This window comes from Xenopus laevis, chromosome 8L, assembly GCF_017654675.1.
Source record: "Xenopus laevis strain J_2021 chromosome 8L, Xenopus_laevis_v10.1, whole genome shotgun sequence".
NCBI classification, from domain to species: Eukaryota; Metazoa; Chordata; class Amphibia; order Anura; family Pipidae; genus Xenopus; species Xenopus laevis.
The window spans coordinates 52,439,737-52,457,647 of NC_054385.1; the positions used below are offsets into that span (position 1 = coordinate 52,439,737).

Consider the following 17,911-nt stretch of genomic DNA (forward strand, 5'->3'; position numbering starts at 1 on the left):
ACATTTGACACCGCATAGTAATATACACTTTACTTCTACTTTAAGCCTTGTTTACAGAATTGCAGAACTATGTATACACATGGTTTACCTGAGAGTATTAAATGACCATTTATTACCATAAAGTCCTGTAAGAGAAGCACTGGGAAACAGGTTGATGCAGTGTATGTTTCCCCTAGATTCCTGTCATATGTGTGGCAACCTCAGAAAATATCAGCTTTGCAATGGGGAAAAATAAAAAAAAATGTTTTAACTATTGTTCAGCTTAAGTAAAAGCTGGCTTATGAAGTTCTGGAGTCAATGGACAAAAGTGGGTGAATCCTCCAATATTAAATTCCATTTCCCTTCCTTGCCCAAGCTGGCTTCTGTTTGTTCAGTTCCTGCTTAAGTCCTGTACGTATTGTTAAGGTGGCCATAGACGCAAAGACCTGCTCGTTTGGCGACATCGCCAAACGAGCAGATCTTTCCCCAATATGCCATTAACAAGCATGGCTATATCGGGGGTAATCTGATTGTTTGGCCGTATGGCTGAATGATCCGATTACGATTTGCAATGGGCTCCGGTGGGATCGGTCGGGTCAAAATCAAACCTGACCGATCGTCCAAACCACCTATCTCCGCCGGATGAATGCTGTTGGCACTCCCCACACATGATCTGGAAATCGTACGAATCCTCGATTCGTACGATAGGATCTGTGTGTCTATGGCCACCTTTACTCTGGTTTTTGACTCCCACCTGCCTTTTGACTCTTATTCTGCGCAGTCCTATTCGAGTTTTCTAATTCTGTTTATGACTCTTGCCTGGCTCCCGACTCTGATCCATGCTGCCTGTACCAAACCTTGCCTGGCCTGACTTCGCCTTACGCTTACTCTTGTCTGTACTATTAGTATCCTTGACTTGTTCAGGTCCCTTAATTGATTCTACAGCAGAAAGTCTGGGGTCCCACTAGGGCATCAGTGAACACCAGTATCGGCGTTGTGACCTTGTTCACTGAAAGGCACTTACCAGCAGTCTCCTTGGGTTCCTTGTCAACTAGCATTACAGCACCCTATGGCATAGGTCTTTTGGCTTTTACAATGGAACACAAAGAGCTGGGCCTTCACCAAACACAGTACTTCCTGTATTCAACAGTATAAATACATGATCTAAATAAAGTCAATGATTTATGCAAATCCCTTTAAGATTCCCTGAAGCAATACTGCATTTCCATGCATGAACGCTGACTCAGTCCTGCAGAATTCTATCATGATATACATTTTAGAGCAGACATTGTTTTATCAGAAATCCCTTGGTCCTCTGGGGACCTGTACATGTTTTTTTAGTAGGCGCCTTAAAGCTTAAAGTGCAGTAGAAGATTTTGCTTTTAACATTCTAATGAAATAGCAAGGTCCACAAATGAGTGTGCAGGTGTTTTAATGTTTATCTACATCATACCTAAGCCATTGGTGTGCATTCCCTTAATACATTTTATTGACCATTAATCCATCAACAACAGCACATAGAAAGTTGGTGTGGTTTCAAAATAGGTGTTGTGCAGGAAAGATTAAGTTTAAAATTTCCTTTTGTAAATGTACCCACTTTACCCCAATTTCTGCCATTCTTGTAGGGGGTCACTGCAAGAAAAATACTCTTGGTGAGCAGCATGCTAATTACAGTTGTACATCTGCCATTTAATATTTTATTTTACTAGAATTAAGGTTCTAAATCTATTTATGGCACACTTTTACACCTGCCTAGATATGTCCAATGTGTCAGTGGTTGGTATATATATATATATATATTTTTTTTTTTGTAATTTTTTTTGTATACCGTTATAAAAATGGCCCTTTGTGTCTGCTTTAGTGGGTGGAAAACTTGAAAGGGAAAGCTCAACTTTAGACATAAATGCAGTACATTAAAAATCAAAGTAAAACATATATATTGCCTTCGTTTTTATTTTATTTACAATTCTATCTCAGCAGGGTGTCAATCTTTAATCTAGGCATAACATAAGAAGAATGAATAACTAGGGATAATAATATTGATTATGCGATAACACAAGGAGGAACCTTCCCCATATAATTTGAATTTACTTCTATTAATTAAGCTTTTTTGCAAAACCACAACTATGATTCTTCTGAATTCCCCTGCTACTGAAACCACAACTGAGATTTCTTTGCAAGTCCCTGTGACTTTGCTTTTTTAAGGCTTGGTTGTGTGGTGAACCTTGCGGAAAAAAAGGAAATTTTCAGAACATCATAGATTCTGTTTATATTCCCACAGAACGTACCATTGTATTTCCATGTAAATTGCCTCTGCTCCAACAAAAGTTATATTTAGCTAAATGTGACACTTTATCTTTAAGTCAAAACTGTTTAGAGCATGAATGTACATTTCAAGTGCATTTCAAAGCTGTGCAGTGTCAGATACTTTCGTGTGAAACATTTCGTACTTGTCCATAGTTTGGTAATTTTCCATATTGATGCTGAAAATCTTCACTATGCAAGCTGACTTCAATTGTCTCTGTGAAATCTTTCATCTATTTCATGGAGCCAATTTGCACATAATGCTCAATCAGTGTGTCTCAGCAACACTCTGGAGAGCTTTGCGAAGTAATGAGATACATTTTGTCTTTCTTCGCTGAATTAGGCCATGACTGGAAACTCACAGGTATGGCACCTATTGAGATTTTTTATTTTTGCTAGGATGATTCTTGCAGCAGTGAATATGACAGAATATAGCTAGAATTAATATGCATAACTTTCACATCAGCTGTGCTTTGGCCTGAACAGAACATATTTATTCAATATTAAATTACTCTTAAAGACAACTTTTTTTCTAGATGTCCAGCAAATGATAACTGGACACCCCCAAGATATGAGTTGAAGTACAAATGTGATCTGAGGATAAGCACATCAGAAGGAAAAATGGAAGAAAATAATCTTTATTAAATTAGAGGGGAAGAAACCCGAGTTTATTGGGATATGTAAAAAATTAATTGAGTTGATTAAGAAGTCATCATAAGCTGGCCACATATAAAACAAACAGATTGGAAGCTCTTCATTATCAGTCTTTGTATGGGGCTGTAATACAAGATAGGGATTTAACCCTTTAAGTGCCAGCAGAATTTCACATTTTGGTTACGCGAAATGCCAGCCGTTTTTGAAACATTTTGTGCTCTCTCACTTTAGGGGCATTTTCTGAGGGGAAACCTATAGTTTACCTAGGAAAACTATACATTGTTTTTTTCGGTAGAAACTGAGCTTTCTAAATCTGCCTGAGTTTTCATGTATTTCCACCTGTGCAAAAAAATTTATAGTGCTAAATACCAAAAAAAAATGAAAAATTACCATTTTTCATCGTATATCAATTTATACCAGAAAAATATTTCATTTTACGGATGAAAATCCAACTGATTTGGAAAGCCTTATGTCTCTCGAACATGCCAATACCAGATATGTATAGTTTTAGGGAGATTTAGGATTTCTGTACAGCAAAAACTCCCGGCAGTATATTACCGAATTTTGAAAGCACGAAGGCAGAAAACGGCATGCTTTAGATTCCAAGGCAAAAAATCCTGAAACCGTAGGTTTACCCCAGAAAACCATACATTTTTGAAAAGTACACATTCTGCCGATTACAAAATGGGTAACTATGTCTCTCTACTCCCAACTACCAAACATAAAAGCTTGTCTGAACATAGCGGTTTTTCAACAAAAAATTCAAAATTCTGAAAAATCATTTCAAAGGTTTTATTTTGCTGCTCCGCATATCCCAAACTATATTAGGTACCAAGAAAAAGCACCTGAAATATGATTGCCAGGGGTCCACTGAACAATTTGATACCCATTATGCATAGGTTTACCAAAGTATCTGGCATTTAGAGACACCAATATGAAGTTAGCACATCCAAATTGTTCAGGACTTTACTTCAGCTACTGAGAAATCAACACATTGACTGCATTTTTGTGGGGTAAAAACACAGAAATATATGTTTACCCCCAAAACCCATATATTTTTGGAAAGTACACATTCTACCGAATCTAAAATGGGTACCCATGCCTTTCTGCTCCAAACTACTGAGTCGCAAGGCTTTCCCACAATTGTCGGTTTTGGTGAAATATCTGAAAATTGCCTCAAAGCTTCAACTTCCCAGCACCATATCACCCATGTATCGTTACGCACCAAGAAAAAGCACCCTAAATATGATTGCCAGGGTTCCTCCAAACAGTTTGGTGGCCATTGTTCATAGGTTTACCAAAGTATCTGGCATTTAGAGGCCTCAAAATGAAGTTAGCGCATACAAATAGTCCTGTGGGTAACTTCATCTAATGAAAAATCAACACATTGACTGCATTTTTGTGGGGTAAAAACACAGAAATATATGTTTACCCCCCAAACCCATATATTTTTGGAAAGTACACATTCTACTGAATCTAAAATGGGTACCCATGCCTTTCTGCTCCAAACTACTGAGACGCAAGGCTTTCCCTAAGTTGTCGGTTTTGGTGAAATATCTGAAAATTGCCTCAAAGCTTCAACTTCCCAGCACCATATCACCCATGTGTCATTACGTACTAAGAAAAAGCACCCTAAATATGATTGCCAGGGTTCCTCTGAACATTTTGGTGGCCATTGTTCATAAGTTTACCAAAGTATCTGGCATTTAGAGGCCCCAAAATGATGTTAGCGCATACAAACAGTCCCGTGGGTAACTTCAGCTAATGAAAAATCAACACATTGACTGCATTTTGTGGGGTAAAAACACAGAAATATATGTTTACCCCCCAAAACCCATATATTTTTGGAAAGTACACATTCTACAGAATCTAAAATGGGTACCCATGCCTTTCTGCTCCAAACTACTGAGTCGCAAGGCTTTCCCACAATTGTCGGTTTTGGTGAAATATCTGAAAATTGCCTCAAAGCTTCAACTTCTCAGCACCATATCACCCATGTATCATTATGCACCAAGAAAAAGCACCCTAAATATGATTGCCAGGGTTCCTCCGAACAGTTTGGTGGCCATTGTTCATAGGTTTACCAAAGTATCTGGCATTTAGAGGCCCCAAAATGAAGTTAGCGCATACAAACAGTCCCGTGGGTAACTTCAGCTAATGAAAAATCAACACATTGACTGCATTTTTGTGGGGTAAAAACACAGAAATATATGTTTACCCCCCAACCCATACATTTTTGGAAAGTACACATTCTACAGAATCTAAAATGGGTACCCATGCCTTATTGCTCCAAACTGAGTCGCAAGGCTTTCCCAAAGTTGTCGGTTTTGGTGAAATATCTGAAAATTGCTTCAAAGCTTCAACTTCCAAGCACCATATCACCCATGTGTCATTACGTACTAAGAAAAAGCACCCTAAATATGATTGCCAGGGTTCCTCTGAACATTTTGGTGGCCATTGTTCATAAGTTTACCAAAGTATCTGGCATTTAGAGGCCCCAAAATGAAGTTAGCGCATACAAACAGTCCCGTGGGTAACTTCAGCTAATGAAAATCAACACATTGACTGCATTTTTGTGGGGTAAAACACAGAAATATATGTTTACCCCCAAAACCCATATATTTTTGGAAAGTACACATTCTACAGAATCTAAAATGGGTACCCATGCCTTTCTGCTCCAAACTACTGAGTCGCAAGGCTTTCCCACAATTGTCGGTTTTGGTGAGATATCTGAAAATTGCCTCAAAGCTTCAACTTCCCAGCACCATATCACCCATGTGTCATTACGTACTAAGAAAAAGCACCCTAAATATGATTGCCAGGGTTCCTCTGAACATTTTGGTGGCCATTGTTCATAAGTTTACCAAAGTATCTGGCATTTAGAGGCCCCAAAATGAAGTTAGCGCATACAAACAGTCCCGTGGGTAACTTCAGCTAATGAAAGATCAACAAATTGACTGCATTTTTGTGGGGTAAAAAACAGAAATATATGTTTACCCCCCAAAACCCATATATTTTTGGAAAGTACACATTCTACAGAATCTAAAATGGGTACCCATGCCTTTCTGCTCCAAACTATTGAGTCGCAAGGCTTTCCCACAATTGTCGGTTTTGGTGAAATATCTGAAAATTTCCTCAAAGCTTCAACTTCTCAGCACCATATCACCCATGTATCGTTATGCACCAAGAAAAAGCACCCTAAATATGATTGCCAGGGTTCCTCCGAACAGTTTGGTGGCCATTGTTCATAGGTTTACCAAAGTATCTGGCATTTAGAGGCCCCAAAATGAAGTTAGCGCATACAAACAGTCCCGTGGGTAACTTCAGCTAATGAAAAATCAACACATTGACTGCATTTTTGTGGGGTAAAAACACAGAAATATATATTTACCCCTCAAACCCATATATTTTTGGAAAGTACACATTCTACAGAATCTAAAATGGGTACCCATGCCTTATTGCTCCAAACTACTGAGTCGCAAGGCTTTCCCAAAGTTGTCGGTTTTGGTGAAATATCTGGAAATTGCCTCAAAGCTTCAACTTTCCAGCATCGTATTGTCCATGTATCATTACCAGCATAAAGCATCCTAAATATAAACATATGGGTCTACTAAACAGTTTGATACCCAATGTGCATAGATATACCAAACTATGTGGCGCACAGAGACCCCCAAATGACAATATGTATAGACATTTTCACGGCTGACGCGCTGGCTGCTGCAATATAACCACCCGGTGTGTGTATTATGCGACATTAGCCCACCTAACAGTACAGAGACCCCAGAAAACCATATATTTTCAGAAAGTACACATTCTGACGAATCCAATATGGGTAAATAAGTGTTTCTACTGCAAACTGCCAAACTGCAAAGCAATGCTGAACATAACGGTTTTTATCAAATTTCGGGAAAATCGTCACAAAGCTTGAATTTTACCCCATTATATGCCACACATTTCGTAACGTATCAGCATAAAACATCCTAAATATGAACGCCAGGGGTCTACTGAACACTTTGATGCCCAATATGCATAGATATACCAAACTATGTGGCGCACAGAGACCCCCAAATGACAATAGTGTATATACATTTTCACGGCTGACGCTCTGGCTGCTGCAATATGAGCACCTGGAGTGTGTATTATGCGACATTAGACCCCCCTAACAGTACAGAGACCCCAGAAAACCATATATTTTCAGAAAGTACACATTCTGACGAATCCAATATGGGTAAATAAGTGTTTCTACTGCAAACTGCCAAACTGCAAAGCAATGCTGAACATAACGGTTTTTATCAAATTTCTGAAAATCGTCACAAAGCTTGAATTCTACCCCATTACATGCCACACATTTCGTAACGTATCAGCATAAAACATCCTAAATATGAACGCCAGGGGTCTACTGAACACTTTGATGCCCAGTATGCATAGATATACCAAACTATGTGGCGTACAGAGACCCCCAAATGACAATAGTGTATATACATTTTCACGGCTGACGCGCTGGCTGCTGCAATATAAGCACCTGGTGTGTGTATTATGCAACATTAGACCCCCCTAACAGTACAGAGACCCCAGAAAACCATATATTTTCAGAAAGTACACATTCTGACGAATCCGATATGGGTAAATAAGTGTTTCTACTGCAAACTGCCAAACTGCAAAGCAATGCTGAACATAACGGTTTTTATCAAATTTCTGAAAATCGTCACAAAGCTTGAATTCTACCCCATTATATGCCACACATTTCGTAACGTATCAGCATAAAACATCCTAAATATGAACGCCAGGGGTCTACTGAACACTTTGATGCCCAGTATGCATAGATATACCAAACTATGTGGCGTACAGAGACTCCCAAATGACAATAGTGTATATACATTTTCACGGCTGACGCGCTGGCTGCTGCAATATAAGCACCTGGTGTGTGTATTATGCAACATTAGACCCCCCTAACAGTACAGAGACCCCAGAAAACCATATATTTTCAGAAAGTACACATTCTGACGAATCCAATATGGGTAAATAAGTGTTTCTACTGCAAACTGCCAAACTGCAAAGCAATGCTGAACATAACGGTTTTTATCAAATTTCGGAAAATCGTCACAAAGCTTGAATTTTACCCCATTATATGCCCCACATTTCGTAACTTATCAGCATAAAACATCCTAAATATGAACGCCAGGGGTCTACTGAACACTTTGATGCCCAATATGCATAGATATACCAAACTATGTGGCGCACAGAGACCCCCAAATGACAATATGTATAGACATTTTCACGGCTGACGCGCTGGCTGCTGCAATATAACCACCCGGTGTGTGTATTATGCGACATTAGCCCACCTAACAGTACAGAGACCCCAGAAAACCATATATTTTCAGAAAGTACACATTCTGACGAATCCAATATGGGTAAATAAGTGTTTCTACTGCAAACTGCCAAACTGCAAAGCAATGCTGAACGTAACGGTTTTTATCAAATTTCTGAAAATCGTCACAAAGCTTGAATTTTACCCCATTATATGCCCCACATTTCGTAACTTATCAGCATAAAACATCCTAAATATGAACGCCAGGGGTCTACTGAACACTTTGATGCCCAATATGCATAGATATACCAAACTATGTGGCGCACAGAGACCCCCAAATGACAATAGTGTATATACATTTTCACGGCTGACGCTCTGGCTGCTGCAATATGAGCACCTGGTGTGTGTATTATGCAACATTAGACCCCCCTAACAGTACAGAGACCCCAGAAAACCATATATTTTCAGAAAGTACACATTCTGACGAATCCAATATGGGTAAATAAGTGTTTCTACTGCAAACTGCCAAACTGCAAAGCAATGCTGAACATAACGGTTTTTTATCAAATTTCTGAAAATCGTCACAAAGCTTGAATTCTACCCCATTATATGCCACACATTTCGTAACGTATCAGCATAAAACATCCTAAATATGAACGCCAGGGGTCTACTGAACACTTTGATGCCCAGTATGCATAGATATAGCAAACTATGTGGCGTACAGAGACCCCCAAATGACAATAGTGTATATACATTTTCACGGCTGACGCGCTGGCTGCTGCAATATAAGCACCTGGTGTGTGTATTATGCAACATTAGACCCCCCTAACAGTACAGAGACCCCAGAAAACCATATATTTTCAGAAAGTACACATTCTGACGAATCCAATATGGGTAAATAAGTGTTTCTACTGCAAACTGCCAAACTGCAAAGCAATGCTGAACATAACGGTTTTTATCAAATTTCGGAAAATCGTCACAAAGCTTGAATTTTACCCCATTATATGCCACACATTTCGTAACTTATCAGCATAAAACATCCTAAATATGAATGCCAGGGGTCTACTGAACACTTTGATGCCCAATATGCATAGATATACCAAACTATGTGGCGCACAGAGACCCCCAAATGACGATAGTGTATATACATTTTCACGGCTGACGCTCTGGCTGCTGCAATATGAGCACCTGGAGTGTGTATTATGCGACATTAGACCCCCCTAACAGTACAGAGACCCCAGAAAACCATATATTTTCAGAAAGTACACATTCTGACGAATCCAATATGGGTAAATAAGTGTTTCTACTGCAAACTGCCAAACTGCAAAGCAATGCTGAACGTAACGGTTTTTATCAAATTTCTGAAAATCGTCACAAAGCTTGAATTTTACCCCATTATATGCCCCACATTTCGTAACTTATCAGCATAAAACATCCTAAATATGAACGCCAGGGGTCTACTGAACACTTTGATGCCCAATATGCATAGATATACCAAACTATGTGGCGCACAGAGACCCCCAAATGACAATAGTGTATATACATTTTCACGGCTGACGCGCTGGCTGCTGCAATATGAGCACCTGGAGTGTGTATTATGCAACATTAGACCCCCCTAACAGTACAGAGACCCCAGAAAACCATATATTTTCAGAAAGTACACATTCTGACGAATCCAATATGGGTAAATAAGTGTTTCTACTGCAAACTGCCAAACTGCAAAGCAATGCTGAACGTAACGGTTTTTATCAAATTTCTGAAAATCGTCACAAGGCTTGAATTTTACCCCATTATATGCCCCACATTTCGTAACTTATCAGCATAAAACATCCTAAATATGAACGCCAGGGGTCTACTGAACACTTTGATGCCCAATATGCATAGATATACCAAACTATGTGGCGCACAGAGACCCCCAAATGACAATAGTGTATATACATTTTCACGGCTGACGCTCTGGCTGCTGCAATATGAGCACCTGGAGTGTGTATTATGCAACATTAGACCCCCCTAACAGTACAGAGACCCCAGAAAACCATATATTTTCAGAAAGTACACATTCTGACGAATCCAATATGGGTAAATAAGTGTTTCTACTGCAAACTGCCAAACTGCAAAGCAATGCTGAACGTAACGGTTTTTATCAAATTTCTGAAAATCGTCACAAAGCTTGAATTTTACCCCATTATATGCCCCACATTTCGTAACTTATCAGCATAAAACATCCTAAATATGAACGCCAGGGGTCTACTGAACACTTTGATGCCCAATATGCATAGATATACCAAACTATGTGGCGCACAGAGACCCCCAAATGACAATAGTGTATATACATTTTCACGGCTGACGCTCTGGCTGCTGCAATATGAGCACCTGGAGTGTGTATTATGCAACATTAGACCCCCCTAACAGTACAGAGACCCCAGAAAACCATATATTTTCAGAAAGTACACATTCTGACGAATCCAATATGGGTAAATAAGTGTTTCTACTGCAAACTGCCAAACTGCAAAGCAATGCTGAACATAACGGTTTTTATCAAATTTCTGAAAATCGTCACAAAGCTTGAATTCTACCCCATTATATGCCACACATTTCGTAACTTATCAGCATAAAACATCCTAAATATGAACGCCAGGGGTCTACTGAACACTTTGATGCCCAGTATGCATAGATATAGCAAACTATGTGGCGTACAGAGACCCCCAAATGACAATAGTGTATATACATTTTCACGGCTGACGCGCTGGCTGCTGCAATATAAGCACCTGGTGTGTGTATTATGCAACATTAGACCCCCCTAACATTACAGAGACCCCAGAAAACCATATATTTTCAGAAAGTACACATTCTGACGAATCCAATATGGGTAAATAAGTGTTTCTACTGCAAACTGCCAAACTGCAAAGCAATGCTGAACGTAACGGTTTTTATCAAATTTCTGAAAATCGTCACAAAGCTTGAATTCTACCCCATTATATGCCACACATTTCGTAACTTATCAGCATAAAACATCCTAAATATGAACGCCAGGGGTCTACTGAACACTTTGATGCCCAATATGCATAGATATACCAAACTATGTGGCACACAGAGACCCCCAAATGACAATAGTGTATATACATTTTCACGGCTGACGCGCTGGCTGCTTCAATTTGAGCACCTGGTGTGTGTATTATGCGACATTAGACCCCCCTAACAGTACAGAGACCCCAGAAAACCATATATTTTCAGAAAGTACACATTCTGACGAATACAATATGGGTAAATAAATGTTTCTACTGTAAACTGCCAAACTGCAAAGCATTGCTGAACATAACGGTTTTTATGAAATTTCTGAAAATCGTCACAAAGCTTGAATTTTACCCCATTATATGCCCCACATTTCGTAACGTATCAGCATAAAACATCCTAAATATGAACGCCAGGGGTCTACTGAACACTTTGATGCCCAATATGCATAGATATACCAAACTATGTGGCGCACAGAGACCCCCAAATGGATATATAGTAAATAAAATTTACAAGGCAAAACAAAATAAGGCAGTAAAGAGTGAAATGCAAAAAAATCCAATAAAACCACAAAAATCAATGTTTTTTTTCCAGACTCGTGTTATCGGCCGTCAGAATCACAGTTTGAATATTTTAGCTGGGCCAAACAGGTTATACGGCTAGAAACAAGTGAACACAACATACGCAGAGCTGAAAATGCAATAAAATGGCTAAAAATTCAATAAAATGGCTAAAAATGCACCAAAATACCCAAAATTGCAATATAATCACCGAAATAACATAAAAAAGATATTGCACAGTACGGTTAGCGAATACGCTATTCGTAATGGCAATAAAACATTTTTTTCAGCCAAAAAAAGAAACGATGCGATAAGAAAAAAAAAAAAAAAGCCACAATGCCATGTATGTGTGTGTGCGTCTGTACAAATGGTAAATTACATGTTATGTGCGCGTGTGTGCATGTGCACATGTGTGTAAGTGACCCCCCCAATCCCCAAAAATGTATGTGTAAGTGTGTGTAAGTGTGAATCTAAGTGTGTATTACTGTAATAAGTGTGTGTTGGTGTGTTTGTGTGTGTAATTGTTGCACTAACCTGAAAAAATCGCTGGAGACTGTTGCAGGCGATCTGGAAGGGCCTCAGGAAGAGATCTGCGACGTCCTCTGTGTGCCTGTGCTGTGGGGGCGGAGATATCCAGCGCGGTGTAGGCTGCAGCAGCAGGACACGTAAGTTACACGTGCCTGCTGCTGTTTTTGGGCCCCTGGGCGATCGCGCCCCAGGGGCCACTCGATCCCCTGCTCTGCTCGTTGCCTAGGGGCAGGGGATCGATGCGGAACGGAGCGAGCGGCTCTAACAGCCGCTCCTCCGCTCCAGAACCCGGAAGTGCTGCAGAACGTAGAATCTACGTTCTGTGGCATTTCAAGTTACTTTTCCACAGAACGTAGATTCTACGTTCTGTGGCACTTAAAGGGTTAAAACAAGAACCCGGCTTCCTTTGTGACCCTAAATGTGAATGGGTTGGTCAAAGATTAACAGAATGGATCTGTGTCTTGGAACGATCAGTTACATGGTTGGATTTTTCTACTGTAATATTAAGGCAAATATACTTATAAAATGAATCACCAGACAGCCAACTGTAATTGCCAAATACAGTAGCATTATTTCTAATTTAAGACACGTGTGTGGTAAATAGTTAAAACCATATATTTCATTATGCTAAAAGTATTGCCTTTGTGCTTATAAATAAATAACTGTCTGTTTTTAGAGATACAATGAAAAAAAATCACACAATTACAAATATCAAGCTAGGCCGTTATCAACTACTCGAGTCTAAGTAAACTAATAAATGTTTCAAGTGGGTTTGATTAAATATCCAGTGCTAATAATCAATATTTTTGTATTGAAGAATGGTAGGTCAATACTTTCCTTTGACTATGTCCCACCCTTATTTTCTCTCCATGTTTTTTAGCATCTTCTTAAAACTTTTTGGCCAAAGCAGCATTTAAATTGTTACTCACTAGTGATGGGTAGTGATGGGTGAATTTCCCGTGAAATTTGCGAAACAGGCAAAAAACTAGCAAAACACGAATTTTGACCCCAACAAGTTTTGACGCACATTAAAGTTAATGGGCATCCGTTTAATTGTTGCCAGCATCCAAATTGTCGCCATCATCAAAAAACCTTTTACACTGGTGAATTTTTGCAGCAATTACACAAATTTAATTGGCGGTGGCGAAACGTGCAAATTCGCCGCAATACACGCCTGCCAAATAAATATGCCTATCGCTAGTGAAGGGGCGAATCTGTGGCATTTTGCTTCTCTGAAAAATTCGCAAATTTACTGAAAAATTTGCGAAACAACAAAAAATTTGGGAAACGCATTGAAGTCAATGGGCGTCAAAATTATTTTGATGGGCAACAATTATTATATACTGTATAAACTGTAGGTTTACATGGACAAACTAGGTGAATATGAAGATACTGAACCACTTCAATACTTCAGCAACCACTTTCCCCAGGTCATTTGGCAAATCATATTAGCCCTTAAACTACTTTTGTTACAACAAGAGATGATAATGAAAAGACATTGGCATCTTATTTGTATTGCGTGAAAGGCAACCCTTTTTTCAATCTACCTAGCATAGGTTATTTTCTATTAAGGTCCTTCTTAACTTTTATCTTTGCGCCTCCGGTTTTAGCACTTTGCTTAAAAATGTTAAGAAGGATTCTTTAAACAAGGAAATTTAGCACCTCATTACTTCATTTCATTGTTATATATGTAGCCCACTGTGCAATGCTGTTATATCAATTTATGATAAATCACTGCTTTGATTTATCTCACAGATACAAAGAAGATAAAATGCTGCCCTGTTTTATTGCAAGAATTACACATTCCTATTGGAACCTTGAATTCAATTATAACCACCAGGATAGTACTTTTCATAATTGATAGCAGCCATTTAAGTTCTCAGAGATGTTGTTATACTCACATTCTCTGTTCCACAATGTACTTTTAGGTTTCATTGCAGAATAATAACAGTACATCTCTGAACTGGCAATGATAAGTTAGACCTAGTTGCTAATTAACAGGCGTGCATGCAGTATAATTGCCTATGGAAGCTGTTGCCTTCACAGATACACAATTGGAGACTTGCAACCATGCCCCATTATGTTTAAAAGCAAAAGTGCACTTACTTGATTCAGGATCTGAGTTACCATCTCCCTCTGTCCTGCTATTTGCTGATGTTTGTTCGTAGTATTCTTCTTGAGGAAAGCCAAGAGGTAGAGGGTGTGACGTGTTTACATTGCCCGTAGATTCATGATCTCCTAATCCACTGTCACTGCAGCTTTCCTGGGAGCCGTCTGGCAGGTGAAATGTGACACGACGCTGGGACTGCAGGTAGAAAAGAAAATTACATTATTTTAAGAGGCGATCTAAGTAATTGCTTAATGCAACCAATTTAGGGACTATATTATTTCAGCTATCTTGCAAAAGCCACATTAACATTATCTTCAGTTATGCATAGTGTCCAGGCTGTTATGAGCAAGCCGCTCACCAATCAAAGAAGCTTTACCAATTATCAAAGCTGCAACCTACATTAAATGCTACCTAATTTTGCCAAAGGACACATGCCGTAATATTTATTTCATTTAAGAAAATGTTCCTTTCTAGTGATGACAATATTTTTTTGTCAGCTATGGATTTGTGGCAAAATTCAGCATTTTGCCATGTGCTCATTTTTTCCGAGAAAGTGTGGCAAAAATCGACATGGACAAAAAAATTGCTGAGGCAAAAATGTTGCTGAGACAAAAAAGTCACCATAAGGAAAAACGCTATCAAGGATACATTTATAGAAAAATGTTCAGTGCCTATGCATTGGGTAGTGATTTTGGGTAGGGATGTAGCGAACCGCCGTTTTGGTGTTCGCGAACGCCGTTCGCGAACACCGGCAAAAAATGCGAACGGTTCACGAACCGTTCGCGAGCTTCGAACACCCGCAAAATCGTTCGTTCGAACGTTCGAAGGATTTTTCGTTCGATTCGAACGTTTGAAGGATTTTCATCGTTCGATCGAAGGATTTTCATTCGAATCGAACGGTCGAGGGATTTTAATCGTTCGAACGAATGGAAATCGTTCGAACGAATGGAAATCGTTCGAACGAATGGAAATCGTTCGAACGAATGGAAATCGTTCGATTTTAGCGGTCGAATGGTCGCGAACTCAAATTGCGAACGTTCCCAAACGTTCGCGAACATTAGGCGGACGCGAACGGTCGAAGTTCGCGCGAACAAGTTCGCAGGCGAACTGTTCGCTACATCCCTAATTTTGGGGTTAACTTACCCAAACGGGGGATCCAGGTGCACAGGCCCCAAACTTTCAGCTCAGGAAGGCAATGTAGTAAGTAGAAAAAATAGCGATGGGCTGGCACAAACTGGATCACACTCCAGAAATAGATGTAGTATAAACGTTAGTTTATTAAAGGAAAACTATACCCCCAAAATGAACACTTAAGCAACAGATAGTTTACATCATATTAAGTGGCATATTAAAGAATCTTACCAAACTGGTCTATATATTTATAATTAAGTATATATTGCCCTTTTACATCTCTTGCCGTGAACCACCATTTTGTGATGGTCTGTGTGCTGCCTCAGAGATCACCTGACCAGAAATACTACAACTCTAACTGTCACAGGAAGAAGTGTTGAAGCAATAGACAGAACTCTGTCTGTTAATTGGCTCATGTGATCTAACATGTATGGTTTGTTTGTGTGCACAGTGAATCGTACGATCCCAGGGGGCGGCCCTTATTTTTTAAAATGGCAATTTTCTATTTATGATTACCCAATGGCACATACTACTAGAAAAGTATATTATTATGAAAATGGTTTATTTACATGAAGTAGGGTTTTACATATGAGCTGTTTGATGCAATATCTTTTTATAGAGACCTACATTGTTTGAGGGGTATAGTTTTCCTTTAAGACAAAAACATCACAGCAAAGGCCTTACGCGTTTCGTGCCGTGGGGGCACTTAGTCATAGGCTAAAAAAAAAAGGAAAAACGTCCCTTGACTTTAATGCATTTGGACAAAAAAAATCAAAGAGACAAAAAAAGTTGCCACAAGAAATAACTCCCATTTACTATAATACATTTGGAGTGAGAAAAATGTTTAAGCGCATAAAAAAATTGGTTCACATAATAAAAATTTTGATGCTTATTGATTCCAATGCTTTGTGAAATTTTCGGCAGGACAAATTCGCTCATCATTATTTCTTTCCAATGCATACAAAGACACCATTAAGGAATACAAAAAACAGGTAGGAATCTGCACTGTATATTCTCTGAGAGCTCTCCGATTGTTGCAACTTGATGTTTGCTCTACCAGCTGAGTCTCAAACAAAATTTGGATTTGTGATATTTCTGGAATTGATATTTTTACAAGTAATAGTTGAAGCGTTTTTATGCTTTCTTCAATTTTCCTGAGATTATGATATTGATATATAGCTAAAGTATTGAAGTCGATAAAATCTAAAGATGTTATTTTACAGCTGGAGAATACCAATAAGTTTGAGTACTGACAATGGTATATAACTCATGGGAAACAAATACATAAAACTGGCAGAGGCAGTTTGGGTTCAAACCCATAACTTGAAGTACAATTTCTCCAGAATTATGACCTTTCCGAAAGTGGTGTAAATAGATAACTGTTGATAAATAGACATTCACATTCCCACCAGGAATCTTAAGCAGTTCTTCCAAACACACAGAGAAGCACACTGACACTTAAACTATTGCTTGCAAGACTAGTCAGGATGAAATAAACCAACCAACATTTCTAAACTTTACAAGCAATAAAACATTAGGAAGAATACAATAGAAGCAAGAAATAAAATATACGTCTCAACACATTGCGTACCTGTATTGGGTATGCTGTCTATTATACAGGAAACAATGAAACCTACTGTATTTATATACAGGTTATATTAGCACCTGCTACTAATATACTTATATTATATTTGCAAAAATGTGTCATGGTAGTCGTCCATTGACTTTAGCATAAATTTAACTTTAGTTACCCTTAAGAGACAACAGCAATCTTTGAATGCTCGTTGTTCAGAGAGCACTATAACCCATATAGGTATAGATTTAAAGAGAAAATATCTGCAGAACAAAAGTCACCCAGACATAAAACAAGAGTGAATTAGCTACAGCAGAAAATGATGTTGTTGTTAGTCAGATCGAATGCACGTCTAATGACATCACAGATAATAGCCTCCTCAACATGCAATTATGCTAATCTCATCTATTCTTGTTATTTAGATATATCATGGCAGGTTGACACACCTATGTTTAAAGTACGATAGACTCATCTGGTAGACAGCAGTGTAATGCAGTAGTTATGTGGCAAAGTGATTTGGATTATTAGACTACTTTGATTTGGAATGCCTACCTTCATCATATAAAGGGGTAGTTCACCTTTAATTTAATGTTTGCTGCGTTATAGAATGTCTTATTCTTAGAAATGTTTCAAATATGTTTTTTTTTTTAATTATTTGCCTTCTTCTTCCTCCAGTTTTCCAGCTTTCAAATAGAGGTCACTGTCACTGTTGCTGTGGAAGGCTACAGTTTTATTGTTATTATTACTCTGTA

The 17,911-nt window shown here is 38.7% G+C and overlaps 1 protein-coding gene across 3 annotated transcripts in view; it reads right to left on the minus strand.

Moving 5' to 3' along the window:
- Positions 1–17,911, minus strand: part of LOC108698445 (protocadherin-11 X-linked) — an 826,544-nt gene that overhangs the window by 168,914 nt on the left and 639,719 nt on the right. For all 3 annotated transcript variants that reach the window (XM_041572768.1, XM_041572769.1, XM_041572767.1), the window contains one exon: positions 14,452–14,650. In XM_041572768.1, coding sequence (XP_041428702.1) covers positions 14,452–14,650 — 199 coding nt within the window. The remainder of the gene's footprint in view (positions 1–14,451; positions 14,651–17,911) is intronic.